The sequence below is a fragment of the Callionymus lyra genome, chromosome 7 (assembly GCF_982586985.1).
Source record: "Callionymus lyra chromosome 7, fCalLyr1.hap1.1, whole genome shotgun sequence".
In the NCBI taxonomy this organism is placed as follows: domain Eukaryota; kingdom Metazoa; phylum Chordata; class Actinopteri; order Syngnathiformes; family Callionymidae; genus Callionymus; species Callionymus lyra.
In genome coordinates, this window is record NC_141824.1 from 30,358,134 (window position 1) to 30,385,463 (window position 27,330).

Below are 27,330 nucleotides of genomic sequence, written 5' to 3' on the forward strand. Positions count from 1 at the left end.
ATAATTTGCAAATGATTTTGTTGGCTTTGGTTTTTCAACTGCCTGAGCCACTGTTCACTTCAGACAGGATACAATTAGGATTTGCTGAGCTATAGATGTACATTCATGCTCTTGATAAACAATATTATATATGAATCATTTCAATGAACCTTTAGTTTTTCAATCATCCATTAATGGGCGATTAAATAAATGTGTAGATCCCGATGATATTTTAGATTAATAAAATATATATTTATACATTTTCACATGACAGTCACATCTTTGTCACATTTTTATCGCTACGAGGTCTTGACCTGGAACTGGGTCAGAGCGACGGTTCGTCTTGTGTTCCTCAGAGGCGGTCACACGTCCGTATGTCTCCAGACGCGTGGATGTCCTTGTGCTGCTGCCAAACAACAGCGACAAAACTGTTGACGTGGTTCGATCGGACGGTGGTTTTCTTCGAGGGGTTTATTAACAGTCATTCTCTGTCGAGAAATCGGATTATCGTTTTTTTTCTCCCATATTTTCTGCTCCCGCTGAGAGGAGGGATGTGCGCAAAAGCTGCCGTGGATGTGAAGGCTTTCGTCTCAGAGTCTCGCAGAGTGGAAGGAGGCGACCTGCAGCTGCTTTCTTAGTTTCACTTTTAAACACTCACATTTCACCTACTTGTCCCTTCATCATGGAGATATCCAACAGCGATGTGTTGTGACGGCCGGAGTGCATGTACGCATCTTTTCACTCCACAAACTTAACAAATGGCAGAACTTGAAGTTTGCAGGAATCTCAGTTTGGAGAAAGGTCAGTGCTGCTTGTTTTTAAGCATTTTCACCCTCAACTGTTGAGTAGATTAGAAACTGCTTTACATGCCTAAGAAACCCTTTCCCAAAACAACTCATAATTCGGGGCGCATTTAATAATAAAAGGGAGGAAACTGTTACATAACGCTGCGAAAAGAGTGTTGTGCGTGGATCCCCAAATCCTGAAGCCCGCAGTTGAAAATATGCCTCCTCTCATGTGGAGAAGAAACTGTCTGTGGTGCTGAAAATCTCTCTTTGTGACTGTCACCAGGGGGCAGAAAAGCCTTTTATTTTGGGGTTCGACAAATATCAATGCCACACAATGTGACAGAGCTATAGGTGGATGCCAAACCCTGGTCTAAGCTATTAGTCTATCGTCTTTCTGTGTCAATTTTGACATTATTTCGATCTATGTGCTTAAACCAGTGCCATGGTATGAGTTGTGTGTGTGTGTGGTTTTCTATAAATGTTGCTCATTGGATGAACTGCCCAGGAAGTCCCTTAGCCTCACACAGTTTCTCAGAAAATCCCAAATATCTGAACTAGAAAGACAAATGAATGAATTATTGGCTAAGGTAACAGTATCTTTGACAGTTGTGTTCATGTGGAAACCATTTGCTTTATATATTCGTGACAAAGACGATAGTCACCCTCAAGTCAATGGCCTTGATTATTTCCGGGTTTTTATTTGTATGTCAATTCAAAGGTAGGGTAGATGTTCTTCAAAACAATATGAGGAAGCTGTGTTTTACACCCTTGTGTGTTCCATGAGGGCAGCAAAATATAAGCTAGGTTTGATTGACAATGTTTTTTTTGTTTTTTTTTACATTACTGCACATTCAACAGGAGAACATGTGCTGTCATACTTTATTGTAAATTGTAAATGTAAATAGGTGCAGCATCACAGCGAACATCAGTTTGGTTAACACTTATGTAGTAAAAATACAAGAAGGATAAACCTCTTTTATTTTGATTTATTTTATGCTGTGTGTTTATCATGTCATGTAAAAATACACTCAGTAAAGACTCTGGATATACCACTGAGGTCTGAGCAACTCCTGGTACTCCTGTGAAACAAGGTTTTGGTTTCTACTCACAACATGCAGGAAATGAGTAGCAGGTAAAACTTCCTCATGCATCCCTCCTCAAACCCATGATGAATCCCAGCATGCTAGCCTCGCTCACTTCCCAGTTCCTATATACCGCTGCAGGGCAGGAAAATTGCTTATAGACACCAGGCCGAAAAAATGGACAATACCTCCGTCTTTTCAGCGGTTTTCTGCCACTTTCTTCACTTCCTAATCGCCATGATTTTTCAGGATCAAATTTTCTTTACAAATTGAAAATGTTTTATTATGTAATCATTGTGCCTTTAAACACATTTTAATTGGACATACTTCAAGAACCTCAGCTTCTGAAACCATGTGTGATGTCCTCCAATTCATACAATCCAATACAAGGAGACTTGAAATAGTAGTGGTGCTGCTGACCCAGATTTCAATTGAAAGCCACTGATGTGCGTTGGTGTGGTGGTGTGACAAGTCCAGAAACGTTTTCCAGCACACTCTTTCAAAATCAGACACTCACAATGATTTACTTTCAAATGACGGTTTGATGTCTTGTGTTTCTAAATATACACTATATTAGAATTGAGATGTTCACTGACTGTCAGAAGCATTTTTACACAATGATCTCTTCAGGGCCACATGAATACAGACAAAGGGCCACATGTTGACCAATTTGTTGATTGGATAAGCACTACTTTGGATGAATCCATTTCCCCTGATTTCATAAAACGTGCTGATCTTCATCCCTCCTGATATACTCTAATGCTAATTTAGCCTCAAAACACAAATCCATTGGGTATTTTCTTGAGATGTGTTTACCGTACTGAATCTTCCTAACACAGACAACCGTGGAAAGTTATGTTTCTGTCTCTGACGCTACATTAAAAGGCATTATGTATGAACTGTGGGTGCCGGCAAAGAAGCTTCTATTTCTATTGAGGCAGTTAAGATCTGATAGTCTTCCTCTACTGCCAACTGTATCTCAATCTACACACAGTCGTGTAGCCATGAGAGCTTAGGGAGGATGGAAAAAAACAACCTTGAGAGATGCAGAAGAAATATAGCCAGACCTTTATACACACACTTCTTTCTTACACATGTGTACACTCCAGCTTCAGTCTCGCTCTTTGATGTCAGAGCTGCACTCGTCCACTTGGGGCCCCCCTCATGGCACCCGTGTTGAATGCATTATCACACTGCAGTCATGTTGTTTATTTTTATTCCGGTGCTGAGCTTCACCCTGCACCCGAGGGAAACCTGCGAACTCATTTGTAGCTCCGGCTTCCCTGAGTGCTCTTAATTAGCTGGAGTGAGCGTGGGAGAGATAAACGCCTGGGTTTCCCCTACTTTTCATGTCACTCTCCTCGGCTCCCTCACCTTTAATGTTGCTTTAAGAAGCTGTCACTGCTGTCATTAAATCAGAAAATAATTTGTGTTGAGTTATCGTACTTACAGTGTAACCCTAAGGTAATATTGAGACACATAAGGAGTCAAACGTTTCCATCAAAAGTGCAATTTTAATTTAAGTTGAACCTCATTATTTATCAGTTTCTTTATTAATTAAAGCTTCTATTACAAGTGTTTAAATTATTACACAGACTCACGTTAAGGAAAGTACTTAAAAAAAGTGATAAAATAATGCAACATTTAAAAACATCTTAATTTATTAATAAGTTACCTATTGAAGGAACGCCTCGGGGGAACTTTCTAACTTTCTAAAGGAAAATATCCTGATGCGCTCCTGCTGATGATTTTTCATATTAACACATACTCTTATCCAATTTCTAAAATTCTCCTTTTTACCCTTTTTTTGTTTAATTACACCCTTCATTATTTTTTTTACACAATATGTCTGACCTACATCTTAAATGTGAATATTATGTGAAATTGTTTTTAGCAAAAGGCTCATTGGGACTGCAGGTAAAAGCAGAAACTGTTGCATAATATTAGAGGTAACTTGAACCTGAGCTGCAGCTTTGAAAACAATAGCAAACCTGCAAAACCTATAATACATTGAGTTAAACGGTTTAATTCAATGTTTTAATTCATTTGTTGTGTAATTAAATGTGGAGACAGAGTTAAAGTTGGTTGTGTATAAGTGTATATTCAGGAAAACCCACTTGGCACAAATTGAGTGAGGAAAATGAAAATGAATTGAAGTCAGTGTCAGCATTCTTGCAAACTGCACTTGTGTCCATAGATGAAACCCAGTATTCCTCTCTGATCGGCTAAGTAATGAGACCAACTTCAACATCAATGAATGGGAGTCTTACAAAGATCTATTAGCATTTTTGTAAAAGCCGTCTCTGTCCAGGGGTGTGATGAAGGCCAAATTTCAACTGCTGATCTCTTTAACTCAAGAACCCTTTCAAAAGCATTTTTATGTGATGATACATTTATTTGGTACTTGAGGTTAATGAATCTTGAAAACAATTTTGCCAGGCGTTGTTGAATGAATTGAAGTAAATTTAATGACATAGTAAGTCAAATGATTGTCATTTTCTCCTGGAAGAGTTTCTGGCATGGCTGGGTTCTGTGTCTACAGTATGTGATTCAGGCGTCCATGTGATTTGCTGTCCTGATTTAGGTGGATCAGAGTGAGCAAGAGGGCGTGAAGGTTAGGAGCTTCCCTGTGACTCAGCTGTGACTAAAAAAGTGCTTACCAAGATGGGGATAACTTTAAGTTTGAACTAATGTCATGAATGTGAACAAAGAGTAATGCATTTAAATATTCAATTCAATTCAAGTTTATTTAAAGTGTCGAATCCTAACAAAGTTATCTCAAGACGCTTTACAGTTTAGGTAAGACTATAGGGAGAAAATGGAGAAAAGAAAAACATAAATTAAAAAAACATATCCCAGCAAATCAGCAATGAGTGAATCACAGCGTGACAGTGGTGAGGAAAAACACTTTTCGAACGCAGAAACCTCGTGCCTAACCAGACTCAGTGTTGACGGCCTCCTGCTATGATATATAATAGAGTTTAACATGCCATGCTGATGTACTCATAATATACATGAAATATTTACAGCTAAAGGGTCAGAGAAAAAAAAAGTGAAGGCAGTTTTTTTTGGGGGGGCAACGCAGCTTAATTATAATTTTATTTTTACAGCGTTTAAATGTTGACTTAAAATCAGGGGTCACCAACCTTTTTTCATTTGCCAGCTACTCCAAGGGCACTTTGTGACACCAAGGGCTACCATCAGTTTGTTATACACAATTAACTTCATATATATTATTATGGATGATAAATTATGTTTCTCTAATACACTAATCGCATTATTGACTTTTCAATACTTAAAAGTCGGGAAACCAGAAATGTAACACAAATCAAACATAATAAGATGGTTATTGTTTTATTAAATATTTTTTGAAAAGGTCCATCAGCTACCTGCTGCTTTAAATGGAGTTTGAGTGTGTGTCAGTAGAGTTCTGCCTTCATTTATAATTACATTTTTTTTACAATTAATTAATTAATATCTAAACGGAAAGACCAAAAATATATTGTTATCCCTTTTACTTTAAATTTACCATATCTTTACAATGTAATGTCTTACCTGTGCTAAATAATCAAGAGCAATGAGCTCATTCTAACAGCAGCTAGATTCTGAGCCCTGTGAAAGCATTGTAGTTGCTGACTGATATTTGGATTTCACCAAAACATCTGTGGTACCAGCATGAGTCTCACCATGATGAAGATGATTACACCTCCCAGATCATCATAAGTCAGAGAGTTGTATGGCTTCCTTAACTTACTGTCAATTGTTCAAATTCAAAAGTGAGTTCTTTGTACTGAAAATAACATTGATATGATCTTTAACCTGATGAGTTAAAATTATAAGAAAGGTTATGTTACGTTATCTTATTTCAGGTTCAAATTCATGAAGACTACATTTATCAATAAAAGCTAATAGTTCCCCATCTTAATCTGTTCTATTTGTAACTCAAAGAAAAAAATGTAGGTCAGCTCACATTCTAGGCTCTCTGCTTCAGTTTCAAAGCGGCTGCTGTGGGGTGTCAGGAAGTGATGCTTATTAGATATAAACTGATGATGATGTGAAATTGTGAGCGAAGTTGTACCCAGACACTTGGCCATAAGTCAGGGCGTCAATGCTATTTTGAGTGGTGAAGAGGAAGTAAATTAACACCCTGTTAAAGTGATGGGTTTCATTGCTGTGCGTTCAATTGGTCATTCTTTTGGGCTTACATGGCTTTCCCAAGGGATGGTCTTTAGCAGGCTGGAGTGATCTTATACACACTTCTTTAGGGGTTGTTTTATATGAGGTGAAATCCAATATTAAGGCAGGTGAGCAGCTCTAAGTTGAGCAGACAAGAGCTCAAGAGGGTTAAAGGATATAAATTCTATGAAGTGATGCTTTTTGTTTATAAAAGTTCTGTTTTCTATTCATGTGCAGTGGCTCTGCCGTGAATACAAGAAGACGGGAAGATAGTTATTTAATCTTTTCTGTGTGTCCATCGGCCAAAGAGATGCATAGACCTTTAGGTGAAGGACATTTCTCTAGTGCTTTTTAAGAAGCTTAGCAAGTCGATAATACATGTTATTACATAATAAATGGTTCCTACTTATATAACGCTTTTCAATGCTTATTCAGCACCCAAAGCGCTTTACACTAAGTTAAGCATTTACTCATTCACACACACAATCGCACATTGATGGGAGTAGGCTGCGACGCAGCACACCAGCTCAACTATCAGGAGAAATCAGGGACACAAAGCCACAATCTCATTCAGAGCTGGGATTGAACCCACAACTTCTCAGGCCACAAGCCAACCACTCTACAATGGCCTGTCTATAATGCAACCTCACTCATGAGGTTTCTGTATATTTTTGCCGTGGTAAAAGTAAGTAATTAAGTAATAAAGTAAAGGTTATTTGTAAAGCATCTTTCTAGACCAGGTTCACAAAGCAATTTAACAATCACAAACAATACACAGTTTAAATACATACTTTAAAAGACCAAGACACATAAGACAAACACAGGAGTCCCAGAAAATCAGGGAAAAGCCTGCACAAATAAGAATGTCTTAATATGTTTCTTGAAGGAGTCACTAGACTCCATTAAGCGCAAAGAGAGAGGAAGATCGTTCCAAAGCTTAGATGCAACAGCCTGGAAGGATTTCTCTCCTCTGGTCCGGTAGTGTGTGCGCTGAACCATCAGCAGATTCTGATCCGCAGACCTAAGAGCCCGAGCTGGGGTGTAAGGCTGGATCAGATCACTGCTGTAAGGGGGAGTCTAACCATGAATAGCCTTGAAAGTAAGAACCAGTATTCTAAAATGTATTCTAAAAGGAAACTGGCAGCCAGTGAAGAGTTGTAAGGATCTAAACGAGAAGACACAAACACATGGATTACAAGCTCCAGATCGTGTTGTGACATCAATTTCCCAAGTTTAGAGATTTTTCTCAGTTGAAGGAAACTGTTTCTGGTCAGTTTTCTGCAGTGTTGTACAAGAGACATATCTTTGTGAAGTATAACACTCAGGCTAAGTTTGACAGACTGGCCTAAGTCACCCAAGTACTGACTCAACCCTGGAACCTTGTCATCAGGAGCAATAACCGGAGTTTCAGCTTTGTCCACATTTAGCAGCAAAGTGTTTTCACTCAGCCATTGTTTGATTTATAGCAAACAATTGACTAAGATGTTCATCCTCTGGGGCTCAGTTGGATCAAAAGAGCAATAGAGCTGGGTGTCATCAGCAAAAATGTAAGAAAGAAACATCAGGAATCTCTGAAGTATATATTTTAACTGTGTATTGTTTTTGATTGGTAAAGCGCTTTGTGACCCTGGTCTAGAAAGGTGCTTTAAAAATAACTATGAAGATATGAAGAATGATTTTACCCAGGGTAATCAAGTACAGCAGAAATAATAAAGGACCCAAAACAGAACCTTGAGGGACTCCACACAACAGATCCACAAATTCAGACCTTATTTGATTGTCAGATACACTGAAACTGTGCCCAGAAAGGTGTGACGAGAACCACTGTAACACAGACCCAGACAGTCCCACTTCATCCCTCAGTCTTCTCAGCAGGATCTGGTGATCAACTGTGTCAAAGGCTGAGGACAGATCCAAGAGAATCAGCTGACATGATGTCACTGAACACTTTCAGTAAGGCTGTCTCTGTAGAGTGATGTTTACGGAAGCCAGACTGAAACTTCTAATGGATGTCTCTCTGATCCAGGAAAAAAGACAGCTGCTCAGACACCACCTTCTCCAAGATCTTGGACAAGAATGGAAGCTTAGAAATAGGCCTGAAATTACTGAGGTTAGCCGGTGTATTTACAATTACGCCCCCCCCCCTACAATATCGGTCCCCCCACTTCCTACGTGATGAAGCAAATTCAAGCTAATTCAAGAACACTGATGCAGAAACAGACTGAAACACAATAGAAAGGTCTTGAAGAACCAACCAAGATCATCTGAGGCTCAAAAGAAGTTAATTCCTGCGTCTGAATCACTTTGCATGAACAACTATCTCTATAAACAACAGCCAAACCACCCCCAAAACGACAGAGACAGGGCTTCCCTACGACAGCGCCGCCAGCAGTTATTAAGACAAAGTTATTAAGATTAATAAACTCTTCCTCTCTCTGCCATTTCTCTGAAAGACACAATAAATCCAACTTTTCTCTTGTGAAGAGGTCATCACTGAGGCAAAACAAAAAGTTGAGCTAAAAGACACAACCAATTGTGTTACTTTTACCTACAACAATGGGTTAAAATTGAAAAAACAAAATCATGTGGCTGGCTTGATAGGCTGGTATGAGTTTTCTCCACAAGGTGTTCTGGGCTCTCCTTTAGAGATAATGTGAGAAGCTCAGTCATTCATGAGAGATTAATTGCAGAACATCTACTGAAAGAACCACTACTCATGTACATGAAGAGAAGCCAGTTCTTGTGTATTGGCTTCTTTTTTAGGCAGCCTTCTGGGAGCCTTCCTCCGGAGATGTTTTGGGCCGAATTGGAGGAGGCCATGGGGCAGACCTAGGACGTCTCCCAGTTGGCTTGGGAATCTCTTAATATTTCCTCACAAGAAGAGGTTTCTGCTGATAGGAAAGTTTCGGCTTGTTTCTTCCGAGTACTACCCCATGACTCAACTTTGGAACAAGAATTGAAAGAAGGAAGATGTTCCTCACCAGCTCAGAGTCTGACAGATAAAACCATCAACGCAGGAACAGTTTAGCTTTTTAAGATGAAGATATTGTGTTGGAAGAAGAGTAGTCAAGGATTTATAAATTATACACAAGTCGCTTTATCTAGTATAATATGTACTAATCCTTGTGTCTTGTGACTTCTTCTCCTGTGAGAACATGATGGCCAAATGTGTGTGCGCTCTGCTGTTAAAAGTCATCACGTTAAGCCATTAAACAACACTTTCCTGAGCACATCATCCATAGAATTATGTCATCAGGACTGACCCAACTGAGCCCAGATGTTCTACGGAGAAGCACATCTGCCGGTTTGCTTTTAAACGCAATTCATAACCACCTTTTCAGACAGAACAATAATGCTAGAGCTTTTAAGTTCTCTGTGAATTCACTGTGTGAGGACAGCACATTAGAAGCCAGATTACCAGAGCAGAGATCAGAGGGTGGTGAAGAGCGGACGGTGGGTGTACAGCACTCATGACCAGGGGAAGGGTTGAGATGTGTGTTATCAGACTGTGTGACGAAGCTCACTGCAGATGAGCAGTAACAGCGGGAGGTTTGGGAGTTTTCTTGCTTTTTGTTTGGAATTTTAAAACAAACCATGAGGGAGGAATGCAGTATTTTGTGCTAGTTACAGGTGGTTTCATCACTAGACAGAAGCTATAAAATGTACACATCAGTTTTCAGTGCGAAAGCTTTAGCTCAGTCCAAAACGGGATCTAACTTAATTCAAGGAGGAAAGAATACTGTTGTTACTGTTGCCACCCTGTTGGCACGTAACGTCTACCACATTGGTGGAATAGTTGCTGTGCCACAAAAGTGCCGACTTGTCCAGATAGGTGAGTCAATGTTCTTAAATATTTCATGGCTCAGTCTGTCCATGTTTTATGCAATGTTCAATTGACAACGTGTTATGGAAATATAGTTTGTTAAATATATAATTTCAGTATATTTTTTATCCTTTGACCTTTCACTGCATTTTTTTTAAAGACGGAAAATAATAAATCTGAGGTGAATGTTTTGAGACAAAGACCTTATTCTCTCTACAAATACTTAAATGCTCAGAGCTGTGAATGATTTGGTTCCCCCATGCTTTATGCCATAAGAAAGATGCAATAGGTACCTACACATTTAAATGTATGTATTTACAAAAATATATATTTTTCCAAATAAAAAAAGGAAGTGTTTTTGTATAGATTGCTCTAAGAACTTCTTAGTAATATGTGTCAAATGCTGATGCCATTGTACACATTAAGCAGGTTTCTAAACGTATAAAATGTTTCAACTTTATGTTTAGTAGCTGCTGTAGAAGTCTTTTGCTGCATTCCTGCCAAAAAAAAACCCTACATTGCTTAAATGTTGTCACCAGTGTGTTTTGTATTTGGCTTGACTTCTCTATGTCTTGTCTAGAGATGAAGACATTGTAGATTATATGATTAGTGTTATCACTCCTTTACAAGGAGTTAAGAGGCTTAACATTTTCGGTCTTCCTGGTAATCATACAAAGCTAGTCTTAGCATTATGCATCATGGTGTTCAACGTTGAATCTTCCTTTCTGATATATATGATCTACTTTTCCTATTCCTTAGGTTTAAAGCATGTGCTCTTGTTTTTAAAAAAATAAAAAATAAATTGATGATAGACATAATTATTTTGAGAACATGTGTTTTATTACTTGTATAGTGTGTCATTCTTTGCCATTCTATGATGGACAAACGTGATCCAACAAGTTTTTGAATCGCAAACCAGGCTTAGTAAGAGACTCTCCACCTACTCACGCCACAACTTTTAATACGCACTTCAGTGCAAACAGGTTTATATCGTATTTCCTGATTTTAACAATTCCATTTAAAGAAACGATTGGCAGATGTAGTTATCATTTTATTATAATTTAGGAATATACACATACATATCTAGTTAAATAACAAAAATAATGAAATGCATAAAATTATAACATCATATTGATACAAGATTTTACCGATAATATTTGCACCGCAGATGGCTGCATTGGTGCTTATTACTTTTTTTCTATTGCTTATTATGTGTGTTTTATGTATGTATGTATATGTATTCTTTTGTTCTTCACTGCCACCACAACAAAGGATTTTTTTGTGTTTACAACACTGCCAATAAACGTTTCTGAGATGGTCCCATTGTTACAACTTTACTTAAAATTAAAAGATTGTCATTTTACTTAATCACCTTTCATTGTCTAAATAGGACGACTCCATATGTTGTAGTGCAATTTTTTTTTTTGCGAGACTTAAATCAGTTAAAATGTTCGATGGTTACACTCAAATAAACTAGTCGTGATAATTGCTTTAATGCTGTTTCGGTTTTCTTTTATAAAATGTGTTCTCTGGACATATGCTGAGTCTGATTCTGTCCAGATTTGTGATTTCACATTTTCGATTGGTGTGAGGGTAAATTAATTCTCTTCTTAGTCAATCGAGTCACTGCACACAAGAGATATGACATAATTGACGTATCTGGCTGTCAACACCTGCTCAGTCTGTCACAAACGTTTGGTGATAAACTGTGTGAGAACAGATTGCATAAGGAACACATTGCCTTCTTAAGTTATTTATAGTAAAAGAAGAAAGCAAATCTCATGTTTATGTATCAGAATATCCCCAGGATGAATGAATCGCTCACTTTCTGTTCCCGGAACTTTGATCCTGCAAAAGAAAAGGCTTTCTAATGAGCTGCTTCTCATTACATGTGAGACACAATTCTTCCATGTTGATTTCGGTGTGTTTGTACTCAGGCCGCACTGCTAATGATGTGTGAAGGCCATTTCCATTCCCTCCTGCAGATAGTCAACCAAAACCTAATCACATTCCAATAGACATCTTAAGATAAAGAAAAACAGAGAGAGGGTTTTAGAGTGTTGAGGGAAATTGTGTTTATTTGGGTCTGATTGCTGAGTTTGTCTGGGAAACTCAAGGTGGTGGAGACTTGGTGTCACATGAATTGTGCATGGAGGGACGTGCAGATGCTGATGAATATGAATTAATGTAGGTATAAATAAATTATGACTTGTCTTTGAACTCCTCGTCACATCTAGGTCTGTGAGCTTTTCTGGAATTGAATAGCACACCTTGACGGATTTAAGCTGTGGTCACATGCAAGCCTCTGACCAGTTTGGACTGAAAGTGACAGTGATCAATCTAATGTGATTAAAGTTGAGACCAGATGGTTTGCGTCGTGTCTTCTCAGAATACTTATTGTGTGCATCTGAGTGAGAATCGGCTTTGTGCATCATGCTAGCAACCCTGTGTCTCCTTCAGCGATCCTATTAAAATATGTTTGAATTTCCTGAGCTTCAGTAGAAAACTGACGCTTTGATCTCCCTCGTCTCCATGAGGAGGACAGAGAAACACATGCAGAACAAAATACACACACCAAAAAAAGGATGGATGACGGAGCATTTAATCACTCATCATATACTCCTTTATTACCCTCCAAAAATAATTGTTTATCTTATTTTAACCTCACATTACTCAGATTCTAAATCTTGTGGAGGAGGTTCTGGTGTCAACCTGTTTATACTGGTGTTACTGGGGTCAAACTAAAGAAAGGTGTGTGTGTATGCAAGCTTGAATCCTTTTTTATAGTTATGAACAACTTTATGGTCCAGATAGAATACTTAATACTGAAACGACAGACAATCCTAAAGGATCTTTCATCAATGCCCATAGTTCTTTGAAACAACCTGTAGTATAATGAAGAGCATCCATTATATCCTGCTTATCCAGTTTATTGAGGCAGCAGCATGAGCCAAGAGAAAACACCAGTAGATCATTTGATCATTTAGGAGTAAAAGCGGCAGTTTTTTTGTTAATTTAAAAACTACTTCCAGGAATGATTTATTTATGTTTCTCTTTAATGATTTTGACTTAGATACACTGAAGGACAATACTTACAATCCTTATGTGATGAACACAGTGAGAACTTATTAGTAGTTCAAGAGCTTGCACTGCAGCAATTAATATTTAAATTTTTTGTGTATTTATATGATATTCCAGAATTCAACAACATTTTTCCTTTGCACTCTTCACTTACTTTAAATAGTGGCATCATTACATGTTTCAACATAATTTAAAAGCGTATTCTTTGTTTTTATCATCAAGTTGTCATTTGCCTTATTGTTATCAAATATATGCAGCTCACAAGCTGCCCTGTTGTCTAAAGGTAGCTCACAGAAGAGATACGTTTTCTCCTTTCTCCTCCGGTTTGTTATTCTGACAAGCCAGCAGAGCTAACCTCACCTGGCTTCCCTAGTTGTTGTTTTGTTTCAAATTAGTGAATAATATTGCAACACATGGAATTATTTTGCTGGCCTTGATTTGGACACGATTCATTATTATTCTTTTTTATGCCCTCTCAATCCTAAGCATTAATTTACTACAATGATAACAATATAATGCAGATTTGAAGCAAGAACTTTCTTACCACTAACACATTTTCTTTAATACATCTAGATAAATCTCATTTGCTTCCTTTTTAAAACCAAAATATTTTAAATATATCATACTTTTGAATTGCAAAAATAAACATGCGAGAGTCAGACGCTCATAAAGGTATCAAGTTAAAAGGTGAACAAAACATTTTCTACATGTAATACAAATGTATCATCCAGGCTCGCATCCTATCTCTAGTCTTTCCAGAATCTCAGTTAATGGTGCAGAACAATAAAGTCGCTGTGAGCAGCGGGAATCCTGGGCTTTTTCTGCCCTCTGACATATCCTACAGGGAAGCTGTATAAAATATGATGCTTGGAGTTTCTGGTTGATGTTCAAGTGGAGGTCACTTTGACTAGTTATTCATAACACAAAATAAATGTATATTCAAATACATGTTGCAAACAAAATAAATATAACATTCTTTTTAAATATTTTCAAGATTTTTTTTAGGTAAGGGATATAAAAAAAAGAACAACCTAAAACAAATTATCATTCAGGATACAACATATTACCATGAAATTATCAAATTAATTTCAATTAGTTTTAAATATATATGATATCAAATTATATCACAAAGTTCATCTTCAGATTAATTCTCCTGTAGTTTGAGTTTCTGCCATTTTTATAATTCTATAAGCTGTGATCAGAGTCACAGTTACTCTTTTTAAAGAGGTGACTAACTGTTTTAAAAATGGCTAATAGTCTTCACAATAACACTTTAATGGTGTGTTACGATATAATGTCATGCACACATAGAAGCACACACTCCGCTGTTGAGTGTGGATATCAAGCTGCGTCTCTCTTGTCATCCACAGCTGCCATAATGCTGCCAGCTGTCTAGGCATGTGAAAAGTTTGAAGTTTTATCTTTCATCCTCTTGCACAGAGCTGGACCGTCCTTGCAATCAGTCATTGGTGAACATCTTCATCTTTACATATTTTAAATGAATTGTCGCCAGCAGCGCTGTGATAGAGTGTAAAAAAATATATACTAGTCAAATGAGCATAACATAAACAATAACAAAAATACTGTGATGTCTTTGTGCAATATTAAAAAGTTTATAGGAAATGTGTTGTAGTTAATGTAATGAGATCATAACATTGGACATAGAATTTAATTATAAGGAAGATATAAAAATAAAATGTTTTTGGTGACAGAATAACAATTTTAACATCCGTCTTGAAATATTCCTAAGGTAATGTTGCCAACATAGGCTTCGTGTGCTGCACAATACCCAGGTCTGTAGAAGCGAGTGTGTTGAATGTGAGGAAGCACTCTGTCTTCCCAGATGTATCTTCCACCTGCTACACAAGGCGATGATCTTCTTCCTGCACGGACCAAAGGCCCTCAATCAATAGCGCCCTCTCATGATGAGTTTTCTCCTGCCCTCCCTATTCTAGGTTGTTTCAGGATGTTTCTGGTGACAGAAAAGCATTCTCTGTCCCCACACTCTGTCCTCTGTGTTGGTTTGGACTCTCATTGCCAGTATCAGTTATTCTGCGAGCCTCTGGTTTTTTAATGAGTAAAACCAGCCACCTGGTTCTTTTTTGCCTTGTTCAGTCTTGTGCTGACCTCAGTGCTCGTGTGCATCCTCCTTTGCAGTGGAACGATGCATGAGTGTAATGCAGTCCGGGACACAGATGGTTAAGTTGAAGGCGGGATCCAAGGGGCTGGTGAGACTCTTCTACCTGGATGAACACCGATCGTGCATCCGTTGGAAACCCTCACGCAAGAGCGAGAAGGCCAAGAGTAAGTTTTCAAGGACATACGGTAAACACAAGCGTTCTTATATTAGCACTTTATTCCATTAACAATGATATGATCAAAGCTACAGCTAAAACAAAATAGAATATATTAACATGTATGTGTATAATATCCCTTATTTATAATTTATTCTTGTTAAAAAAGATTGAATTGGTAATAAATGTCTCAAGCTATTCTCAGAATGAATGATAAATATAGGAAGCTCTTAGCTTGCGCTTTGAGTATAAGCATACATTTCATGGATCTGGCAGAGCATTATTGTAATTCCTTCCTTTACAGTTTTTTTGTGTCAACCCACTCAAGCATGTGCTTGTATGTGTATGCGTGTATGGACATGTGTTGCATGTGTGTGAAGACTAACAGTATTAGATAAGCCTCTTAGATAATCGGCATTGTCATCACCGTGAAGCACATTATTCTCTTGAAACAATGTGCATTTTACTAAACAGGGTCCAAAAAAATGAAATAAAAAAGCCATATACAGTATCTCCTTCCAGTCATGGGGTCATATGAGGAGTTTTATATAAGAGAGAAACAGAGCACAGAGTTGTGGATAAACAACATGACAATGGTTTGGTAATGATGGAATATTAACATTAAAATATAAATATATGTTTGCTGTACAGAAGGTAATGTTTGTAAGTAAAGTAAGTAATTTGTATTTATAGAATCGCTTAAACAATCAAAACAATACTAACTAAAATATATACTTTAAGAGACTGTGACTTGAGTAGACAAAAGAATGAGCGAGTCTGTCACCTTTGAGACTCAATAGTAGGTGGAGTTCAGACATGATAATGAACAAGGAACAGAGAATTTGATAGAATTCTAATTTTAGAGATTAGTTTTTTTGCATTGCTCAACCTTTTTTTAAGATGAGACTATTCTAGAACTGGCAGACTTGATTGATATGATTTATCAGATTGTTTTTATTCATATGATTACGCAAAAATTGTCTTTTTTTTGGTCCACAAAGTCAAATTGCAAAAAGTTTTGACTAAATTCTGCCATGCCTATTCGACAGATCGTAAAGATAGTTCAAAATGCAATATAATTAGTTATCTTAACAGCATTTATATTGGTCATGCGTGAATAATTAATTATTTAATTTAAGTTTATTCAGCACTAGTCTTTTTGGCATCCAGGTGCTGCTGAAACTACATGCAAGCATATTACATTAAGCTGCACTTATTGGTTTCTCCCTGGTTTGATTAAGTCAAGGTAACATGCAAGTTTACACTACCCAAGTTTATGTTCAAAAGTTATAAATGTTAGAATAATGAAATTGACTTTTAGTAAAGCCAGGAAGCATCAAAGTCAAAAAACACAGATGTACAGTATATTACGTTTTTGCAATTCCTAGAGAAAACAAAAACAAAAAATACAATAATAAATATGAACATTTGGCCTGTGAACATGTAGCATGAACATGTTTAGTTTTGAGTTCCAACAGTGGTACTTGTGAAAGCTGGGTGTTTGATATAAATGTATCTTCTCCTAATTTAATGGTGACAAAAATAGCAAAGTCTTTGGTGAGTGGGATGGGTTTGACAAATATCTTTATATATATTTATATGAAGCTGTTTTCAACCTGTTGCTGATTGAAGTGCTCCTTGCAAGTGCGGTTCTATGAATATATGTTTAAACAGGATTTCTTTGTTAACAGAAATGTAGATTTTTTTGGTGACTGGTGTTTGTTAATTATATCGGAAAACAAAACACCTTTTTAGAATGTTATTGTGGTAGCTCTAAATAAATGTCATAAATGATCACTTATTTGTCCTCTTTTCTTCCTTTCTTCCCTGTAACTTTCTTCCCATATCAGTTACCATTGATTCCTTGTACAAAGTGACGGAGGGCAGTCAATCAGACATCTTCCATCGACATCCAGAGGGCAGCTTCGACTCGACCTGCTGCTTCACAGTCTACCATGGAAACCACATGGAGTCCCTGGACCTGGTCACGTCCAATTCAGATGAAGCCAGAACCTGGATCACTGGACTCCGATACCTGATGGCAGGCATTAGTGATGAAGACTCTCTGGCGAAGCGGCAGAGAACACATGACCAATATCCTTTTTGCAGTGAATGAAACTCAAAATTTTGCAGCAGTTTACCCAAAAGTATAATACAGTCAAAAATTGATCTTCTAAAAGTTGTTTAGTTCACTGAATGGATATATTGTCTTAACATTTTGTGACTTTGTTCTTAACCATTATCGTGAAACATGGATGAAACAGACATTTGAGGAAGCAGATAAAAACGGCGATGGTCTCCTAAACATTGATGAAATCTATCAACTTCTTCACAAGCTGAATGTTAACCTGCCACGAAGAAAGGTCAAGCAAATGTTCCAGGTAAAAAACATCCTATTATCATAACCCTGCATGAGTTTGCAATAATCCCGAACGTTGACTGTTTTTCACAAGATAGGATTTTATTTAATTACTTTTACCTAGACATTCATGTGCAAATAATTACTGTGATATATGGATGTCCTATTAATCATAACATTGTAAAACTCACCATAAAACACAAAGACCAGGCACAAGAAATAGCACAATGGAATGTGGACATAATTCTTATATATATAATATTTGAGTTATTTTGTCAAATATTTAGGTTGCATTGCCACAACAAGTTGTCTACAGTACAGAGACTTTATATCGTGTGCAAGGTGGATGGATGGATGGATGGATGCAAGATTGTGTTCCTCTTACTTTGATTCCAGATCTATTGGCATTATTCTTACAATAATAGGCTGATTTGAATGCACATGTCTGTTAATGCTATTTGTAGCTCAAACTGCTCTTTACTTAAAAAAATATTCTATTTCTATATCTGTATTTGCAGTTTCTTGTTCTTTAAAAAACTATATTTAAAACTTTCAGAAAGTTAGAGAAAGAAAGATGCTTAAACTAGAAGTGATCATGTGACATGTGACAAGTCACCTAGTTTAGTCAAAATGTCTCAAAATGCAAATTTTCATCATAAGATGTATTGCTAGAGAATGGTTGATGCTTTTCAACAGGTCTGTGACCGGCATCGTAAACATCGAAAACAAGCTACATTTTTTTTATTTGAATGGAAAACCAAACATCCTTCCTAAACAGCAAGTTTCTCTTTGAGATATAATGGTCTTTTGTACTCTTTACTTCGCCAAATCGATACATTTTAGCATCTGACGATTATTTCATATGATATTTGAGTGACCAAGCTGACCTGAGTTCAACACTAAACATAAGCCCTGTGTGTTGAAGATTTTTTTTTTTTTTAAATAATAGTAATATATTTTTCTAACTTTATAAAATGTGACAGCTAACTTTTGAATTATTTTATTAAAAACACTCAAGAAATGAGAATGTTTTATTAATGCTCAGCTGCCATGCAAATGTAAAAGTTGTACTTTTAAAAAGTAAGATCAACGCTTCATTATATCACATTGACCTGATCATTGAAGTGATATGAATGTTAAATATTTAATTTTTTGGCTAATGTGTAAGAAATATTTCATAGGTGAGAGAAGAAGTTTTTGAAGAAAATTCAAATTTAGAAACCCGCACACAATATCTTCCAACTTCTGTAAAGTGAAAGTGAAGGTTTATTAATATTGCAATTTACTGACCCAATAATTTAAACAATATTTATGGATGCAGGCCTTTCGTTTGTAATTTTAAGCCTTGCAATTGATGTTTATGACAAAATAGAATTTCCCTTACAAAAATCTGAGTAAAATATCTTTACGATGATATAAAACAGACTAATATTTGTTAAGTTGTTTATAAAATAAGCAGAACCCTTCATATGTGTGATTTAGTTTTATTTTGTTGTAAATAATATCTGGCAGTTTTGTCAATAAATATTATTTTAAGCTTGTTTTCTGTGTTATTTGGGATTTTTAATTCATTTCAAACAAATATATAATTCCGTCGAATAATATTAGCAATATCCTTATATAAAGTTTTCAATAGGATTAAAAAATTGAACACTATTGAAAGGTTTTAAATACATATGTGAGCACCTGTTGTTACCTAACAGTTACAAGGTTATCATCATGCTTGAAAACGTCACCAATGTTTGTTGTTTCATGCGTTTGTGATTCATCAAAGTGACTTTTCTCCCCGGTTGTGTGTGTGATTGAGTCCCTGTTGCTCACAGTGAGCTCATTATTGGAGAGTGATGGAGACATTAGCAGGCATTATTAGGTTTTATGTGGAGACGAGTCGCCCCGTGTGTGATCCTGATTATATCAGACGAAGGATCTGAACCAGAAAGTGGAAAAGTAGGAAGAGCAGTTCTCCTGTCGTCCTCCAGACGTATGTCCTGAGATATGATGAAGAATCGGTCAGATGAAGATGATCGTGAAACATTTTTATACAAAGAGGGGAAAAAAACAAATTGTAAAATCTTGGTAAACTACGGGCCAACCTCGGGACTTGGGCTCTGGATTATAGTCGCCACTTTACTACATGTTGGCTATCAGAGCTGGAAAGGTACAGTCTTTACAACTGTATAATGATTATTCAGTAGATCGACCAGAATTATTGTTGACTTCATGATCCACAAAGAGAAGGCCATCTATCGTCAGTTGCTTCAGCATTAACAATGATAAATGAAACTTAACTTTTAACTTCAGGATCAGATCCAAATTATAGTGCCATGATTTCAGCGTGAACTGGCCATTTGCTGAAAAGGTGTTTTCTGGAAAAATACTTTATATATATATATAAAAAAAGAAACTTTTTTGCCATGTTTGAGAGGGGCTCTCTTAGAAGTGGACACAAAAAGTCTTGATTCCTTCCCTTCAGCTTCGATTCATCATCATCTGGAAATGTGCTAAAATTGATGAAAACTATGATTTCTTGTAAACCATCCTGTAAATGATGCTTAAACATGTTTATCATCTTAAAGATTTTATCATACCTTGGTATATTTAAGATTAAATCGTTTTCTTCATGGTTCCAGTTTAAAACTTTTTTTAATGATCTAGATTCGGTCCAATACTTTGAGTTTGACACAAGAGATTTCTCCTTTTCAACGTTATTGGTTCTATTCTGTCATCAGGAAGCAGACACAGACGACCAGCAGGGCACGCTAACTTACGAGGAGTTCTCCGTCTTCTACAAGATGATGTCTCTCAGACGAGACATCTTCCTGCTCATGATGGCCTACAGTGACAGGAAAGATCACCTGACCCCAGAAGAGCTGGCCATCTTCCTGCAAAATGAGCAGAAGGTCAGCCCTCATCAACACTATTGGTTTGGGACAAAATACTTTGGTACCGTTACAAAACCCACTTCCGAGGAACTACTGCTGAAACCTCAGAATAATTCAACATTCATCATTTATTTCCAGAATATAGATATTCTGAGATGATTAGCAGATCTCACCCTTTTTGTTATTCCATACGTATTTCATAAAAACTGCATCTTTAGCACTAATGAATAGCTAAAAACAAAAGAAATACAGCAATAAGAGCCATCTAGTGGTCTCTGAAAACAAAGACATGAAGTTTCATTGGCTTATCACTACTAAACATGACCAAAATCAACTTTATGCATTTTGCTTTTGAGCCATTAACAAGTAAGTGACTAAGTAAGTAATTTGTATTTATAAAGCGCTTTTCCAGACCAGGGTCACAAAGCGCTTAAACAATCAAAACAATATTCAATAAAGTATATATTTTAAAGGTCAAGATACAACTGATAAGACAACAGGAGTTCCATAAAATAAAGGAAAAGCCTGAACAAATAAAAATGTCTTGAGATGTTTCTTGAAAGAGTCAGTAGACTCCAAGCTGAGAGGGTGGACCTCCAATAATGCCTGAAGAAAATATACTGCTTATTATTTTTCCAAATCTTATGATCAACTCCATTCCTGATTGAAAATATACATTTGTCAGGATTCTTCAATGCAAATGTATGGTCTATGGGGAAAAAAATTGATCAGGGGATTGTGTATGAAATTGGTTTTAGAAATTAGTATTTAAAAAACTTTGGTTTAAATGTTTGTTTTTTGTATTTTTAAAGTATCTGATTTAAATCTGAACTCCCTGAATTATTAATATATTAAATAATTATTCAATATTCTTCATCATGAAACCCCAGCCCTTTCTGCTAAACAGAACTAACTCTGCTGAAGGAGAATTTGTTTTTTTCCTTGACAGATGAAACAAATGTGGCTTTGTTGAATATAATTTGGGTTTGCTTTCTGTAAAACATGTTTCTCAATAATTATTGAAAGTAACGTGCAGACTGCGATGCAAAGATGTTATTGCATTAACAGACAACAAAGATAATGAAAATGTCACAGAATACCAAGAAAATCAATGTGTGTGTGCTTTTATGGTACAAAAGTATCTAAATAGAACTTTGTTGTTTTTCCCTTGTAGATGTTAGATGTGACTCCGGAGTACGTTGAAGAAGTTATTAAAAAATTTGAAGTTTCGGATGAAAATAAACAAAAAGGCGTAATGGGGATTGAAGGTATGTTCGCTCTTCTTTTTCTATTTCCGCTTTTTTATATCAATATACTGTTCTCCATCTTTGAATGCATTTGCTCTGGTTTGGTATCTTCAAATTTCTTTTGCACTCTGTAGCTGATTTTTCCTCAAACCCATAATTTATATTTATATTCGTAGTTTATAATTTTTTATGCAAAAAAAAAAAAACATTGAAAAAAGGATCAATGTTCCTTGAATTAAAAAAATGTATATCATAAAATTGTATTTTATTTCTCTCCATTACTTTGTCCAACATGTCTCTATTCTTGACTTGTCCAAAGCATTGGGAGCTCTCACTACTGCCCTTTAAAGCTTTCCAGATAACACATGTCAAGCTTTTCCACCCATACCACCCTGCCTGCACTCTCTTCTTCCCCTCAAAGACTTGAATATTTAATTGGTAAAAGCCCTTTACATGGGTATGGATGTTGTGGTAAAAGGGTTCTTAGAGGATTATCATAGAATATTTAAATCATGATATTATATTTAGGAATGTAGGAAGTGCTGTATATGGTTAAGTTGTAAATGGATTTGAAAGGAGACTCACAGTGTAAGAAAGTGATGTTGTAGCATGTAGGAAATGCGAGCGACAGGAGAGATGAGTGTGAAACGTGAGTTGATAAGAAGGCTGCAGGGATGAGACACAATCGTGTCAGTGGAGGAATGAAGAGTAAAACTGCAGATGTTGGGGGCGTTCAAAGTCGTCTGATCTCCTCATAAGACAGAAGCACACACTGCTGAGCTACTGTTTTCCTCTCGCGTGAGGATGATTCACAAATAAGGATGCACTTTACTCTTTCACTTTGGCCTCTCTGCCGCTTTCTGTTCACTTTGGGATCCTTGTCACATTATTCCATTCATGTTTAAGTCATGATGGCAATGTGACGAGATTAAATGTCCAGTTTGATTACTAGCTTTCCCCTTTCTTGTATTTGGATTACATTTTCTTCTCATCCTCTATACATTTTCCACATTAAGTTCTTCTTCTGTGGATTTCTCCTGACTATTGCTGTTCGCTCCATATTCATTTTCCTCCTTGCAATTAAGAACCTTGTGTGTTCAAATTTACATCAACCCTTGTGTTATCTCAGGGTATACTGAAGGGATACCTGAAACACATTGGTTTTCGGGCCTTCGGGTCACCTTGACCCTGAGAGTGTTAATCAGAATCAGAAACTTTTATTCTCAGTGTTGTAAACACAGATTTTTTGTGGTGTTATTACAAAATAAAAGAATAAAACAGAATTAAATTACTTTTTTTTTTAGCTAACCCAATTCAAGATACTGATTGACCCAAATGTGTTATTGAATTAATCATAATGTGGAAAACTAAAAATATGAATGAAGTAATAATTATGTCCATAATAATGACAAATGTACATTGTAAATGTTAATTTTGCACAGGTTATTTTCTTTTACATTAAGTTTTTTACTCTAAGCCAGTGTTGACCAAACTAAAAATGGGGCTACTTTTATTGAAGTGAAAATAAACAGGAGCCAAATATTAACGTTGATGTCTCATTCAGAAGTTAAAAATACAAAACCTCTATACCTTTATAACAGTTTGACTCAAACTTCAGTATTTAGAAATAGCATCTGCACTAACCAGCTTCAATTTTTTAAACTCGTGGTAGCTTTAAAATGTTGTTTGTTTTTTATCATCTGGTTGAATATAGTTGATAACTTATGAAAACAGTTTTAAATATAATAACTTCTGTCCACCCTTCCTAGGTTTCACAGGCTTTATGCGCAGTCCCACGTGTGACATTTTCAACCCTTTGCATCATGAAGTGAATCAGGACATGGATCAGCCACTGTGTAACTACTTCATCGCTTCCTCACATAACACCTACCTGACTGGGGACCAGCTCCTGTCACACTCCAAGACCGACATGTACGCCTGGGTTCTGCAGTCTGGCTGCCGCTGTGTGGAAGGTAGGTCTCCTTTATAGGTCAGAGTGCTTCAAGATTGATTTGACTCTTGTTTTCCGTAGTGGACTGTTGGGATGGTCCCGATGGTGAGCCGATGGTGCAGCATGGTTACACCCTGACCTCGAAAATTACCTTCAGGTCTGTCCTCGAAACCATCAATAAATACGCCTTCATCAACAACCAGTAAGTCGAACATGTATTTATGATCTAGAAGTAACAATCACTTAAAAATATGGTTCGAAGTGATGAGGTTGGTGGTGACCCCAATAAATAAATACAGATAAGTCTGCCGTTGTGTGCCAATACACTGACCTGTAGGGATTTGTATTGTTTAGCTTTTAGTCTAGAAAATGTTCTAAAATAATGGAAAAATCCAATATTTGTCCAAAACCATTTTAGTTGTTTTATTTTCTATTGTATACTTTTTTAATAATATTGATATTTTACAAAATAAAGTCATGATTTATTTAATTTATTTCGGGTTAATGTTTTTTTTAGTATTGACTAGGATTTGTTCTGTCAAGAGATTACTTAACTATGATATGCAATTAATTGATCTTATACATTGGTTTATCCCACCTAAAACAATTTGTGAGAAGTTGAGTCATTCACAGAAAAATGTATTGTGCCAGATGAAAAGATTGATATCTAAGAAAAAATAATCTTCATAAAGGAATGTGTTGTTTTGAACAGACCTCAACAAATAAAGTTCTAGTCATACATAGAGGGATTAATAAAGTTAATCTATCCATCTATATATTCTGCTGTATTTTGGACTAGTTCCAAAGTGTCGCCTGCTAGCTTTGGTGTCCAACAGATTATTTTGTCTATATTATTAGAAAATAAAACTTCAGGTCTACATACAGCGCTTTAAGTATCAATTAATACATGTCATACAATTCAATAGACCAACAAGGTTCATTTCAGTGGGACTGACACAAGAACGAATTTTAAAAAAGGCACCTTGCAAACACAAACGGTAAAGCAAGAGATTATAGAAATTGTATAAGAATCTGTTGTAATAAATTGATCCTGTTGCAAAAAGAAGTTGAAATAATTTCAATTTTATACTGAGCAAATATCATGTGAAGTGATCCTAATGACAAATACAATAATAGTTAAGAAATGTTGCACACCTTTAAATGAATTATAGCGCAGCTCTTTGCTCCTCACTCATGTTGCATGAACCTGTGAATAAAAGAAAAAGTTTAAGCGACATTTAAGGAGCCCAGCATGTGTTTTCCAGTGAGCAATGTGGTTCTTGGCAGTAATTAGCAGCTATTACTGAGCCATCTGCTCCTCAGTGTTTCCTCGCGCTCCCTGCGGAGCCACTGTTGTTCTCTGCTGGGTTCAACTGAACCTAAACAAAGTGGTGAGTGATGCAGCCTTCTGCTGCCGCGTTGGCTCACACTCTCCCAATCCTGTGATGGCAACAACCATGTTGTAAATGAACGTTTATTTAAAGATACTATTGGAACCATTTGAAAGGACGTATTCACTCCAGGGCAGAAGAAACATTTGGCGGCTGCTTCAAATAAAAGAACATGGAGATCGTGATACATTTGAATGTTTTCCAAACAATTTCACATGATAAATATTTGATATTCATGAGCCAAGGAAGACGAGAGGTTTCAAAATAATCCAGAAATAATCCATCCATCCATCCATCCATCCATCCATCCATCCATCCATCCATCCATCCATCCATCCATCCATCCATCCATCCATCCATCCATCCATCCATCCATCCATCCATCCATCCATCCATCCATCCATCCATCCATCCATCCATCCATCCATCCATCCATCCATCCATCCATCTGTCCATTCATTGATTCAAGAAAGGTTATTTTCAGTTATCAATAATTTTTCGTCAAAATGTAGATGTTCGGGACATCTTAAATAAACTGATGTATAGAATGGCTGGAGGTTGGCGCACATTAATTAACAGGGCATTCGTTTGTGACTTCATCTTGTCTCTCCTTTTTACATTCAGCCGATATTTCAGCATCTGTTAATATGATTAATGGCTTCAGGGCGGCCCGGTGGTGAGGCTTCACGCCCTCCCACATCCGCCACACGCATTACACAGATCATTGAACTGCCTCTGCGCCTCACCTGAGAGAAAAAACCCTCCACGTAGCTGCCCGTGAAATGAAATGACTGGATGTCTCTGTTAGAGAGGAGAAGAGACTGCATGTGTGCATTTGTGGATGAAAGGGGAGGTGAGAGCCGGGTGCTTTTCCCTGAGGGAGAGCTGTCACTCTGACAAACCTGACATTTGAGCTATGATCTCTTGTAGCCACCATTCGTTTCACCTTTAGAAAGTAAACACAAACACCAGCAACATACATGCCTCACATTCATCGCGCTTCATTTTTCTGTTTTAACTCCTCAGAAAATGGACATCGAACAGGAAATGCCTGCAAGGATATATTTCAATTGTTTTAATCACCTATTGTTGCCGACGCTAAGAAATAAAGGGTTTAGTGTTGAACAAGGTGGTAGTCAATCTGTCACTGACTCTTTTTAAAACACGTTATGAAATGAAAATAAACACATAAATGTTAGAATGACAAAACAAAACAGAAATGTAAGAATATAGCATGCGACAACTGCATCTGACAAGTCCAGTCAAACTTAAAAAAAAGAAGAAATCTTGATGATGATCTTGATCTTGATAGAAGGAATGCTACTGTCTACTGCTCCAAATTTAACTTTACTATTTATGATATCAATAATATTTTAAATTATATGAAGGATATAAAGACAAAAGTAATGACAATCTAATTGGACAGTTATCACAATAGGGGTGGACATACGGCTTAGTAAAGGTCTGTACTCTTAGATATATTCAATTTTATAAAGTTAATTAAACAATTATTTGAAATTTGTGCCATTATGGTTGTCCTGAGCAAAATCGTTTAGTTTAGTTCAGTTTACCCAATTACTATTATTTGTGTCCTAAATTTTTTTTATGTAATTGTATTTTTTTTTTTTTTTTTTATAGTCATCTTAATTAACTTTTTATATATATTTAAAATGTTTGCTTTCAATGGTGCAATTACATTTCAGAATGTGTTTGCACAACACGGACAATAGAAGTGGGGATAAAAGTGCTACAACTACTAATTCTTTGAAAGACCTGTGACCCAAATGGTCATTTTGTTAACAATACGACAGAGAGATAAACTTAGAATGACATAGAGTATATCCTCCTTTACAGAGGTGTTAGATTAGATAGATAGATAGAAAGATAGATAGATAGATAGATAGATAGATAGATAGATAGATAGATAGATAGATAGATAGATAGATAGATAGATAGATAGATAGATAGATAGATAGATAGATAGATAGATAGATAGATGACACAATCTAAGCCTAAAGATAAAGAAAAATAACAAAGACAAAGGATACAGGATTAACATGGAATATCCTCATCTTCTCGCTCCACTCCTGCCCCCAAACTCAGAATCGCACAATTATAGCACAAGGAATGAATGAGTCCCTGAGTCTGTTAGTGTTGCATCTGGGAAGGAGCATTTGTTCCTCCATCTGCTTCTCTGCTCACTGATGACAGTGTTGAGAGGATGACTGTCATCATCCATGATGGATAGTAGATTATCCAGTGATCTTCTCTCTGCAA

General features: G+C 36.5%; 1 protein-coding gene across 3 annotated transcripts in view; it reads left to right on the forward strand.

Annotated features, from left to right (window-relative positions):
* The first annotated feature begins 354 nt into the window (after positions 1-354).
* Positions 355-27,330, forward strand: part of plch1 (phospholipase C, eta 1) — a 44,185-nt gene continuing 17,209 nt past the window's right edge. For 2 of the 3 annotated variants that reach the window (XM_087794951.1, XM_087794952.1), the window contains exons 1-8: positions 9,701-9,857; positions 15,087-15,233; positions 17,074-17,317; positions 17,475-17,604; positions 20,312-20,482; positions 21,639-21,732; positions 23,481-23,684; positions 23,744-23,864. In XM_087794951.1, coding sequence (XP_087651077.1) covers positions 15,098-15,233; positions 17,074-17,317; positions 17,475-17,604; positions 20,312-20,482; positions 21,639-21,732; positions 23,481-23,684; positions 23,744-23,864 — 1,100 coding nt within the window. In that variant the 5' untranslated portion in view covers positions 9,701-9,857; positions 15,087-15,097. Of the gene's footprint in view, positions 781-9,700; positions 9,858-15,086; positions 15,234-17,073; positions 17,318-17,474; positions 17,605-20,311; positions 20,483-21,638; positions 21,733-23,480; positions 23,685-23,743; positions 23,865-27,330 lie in introns of those variants that run through there. The other variant, XM_087794953.1, reaches the window with a different exon arrangement.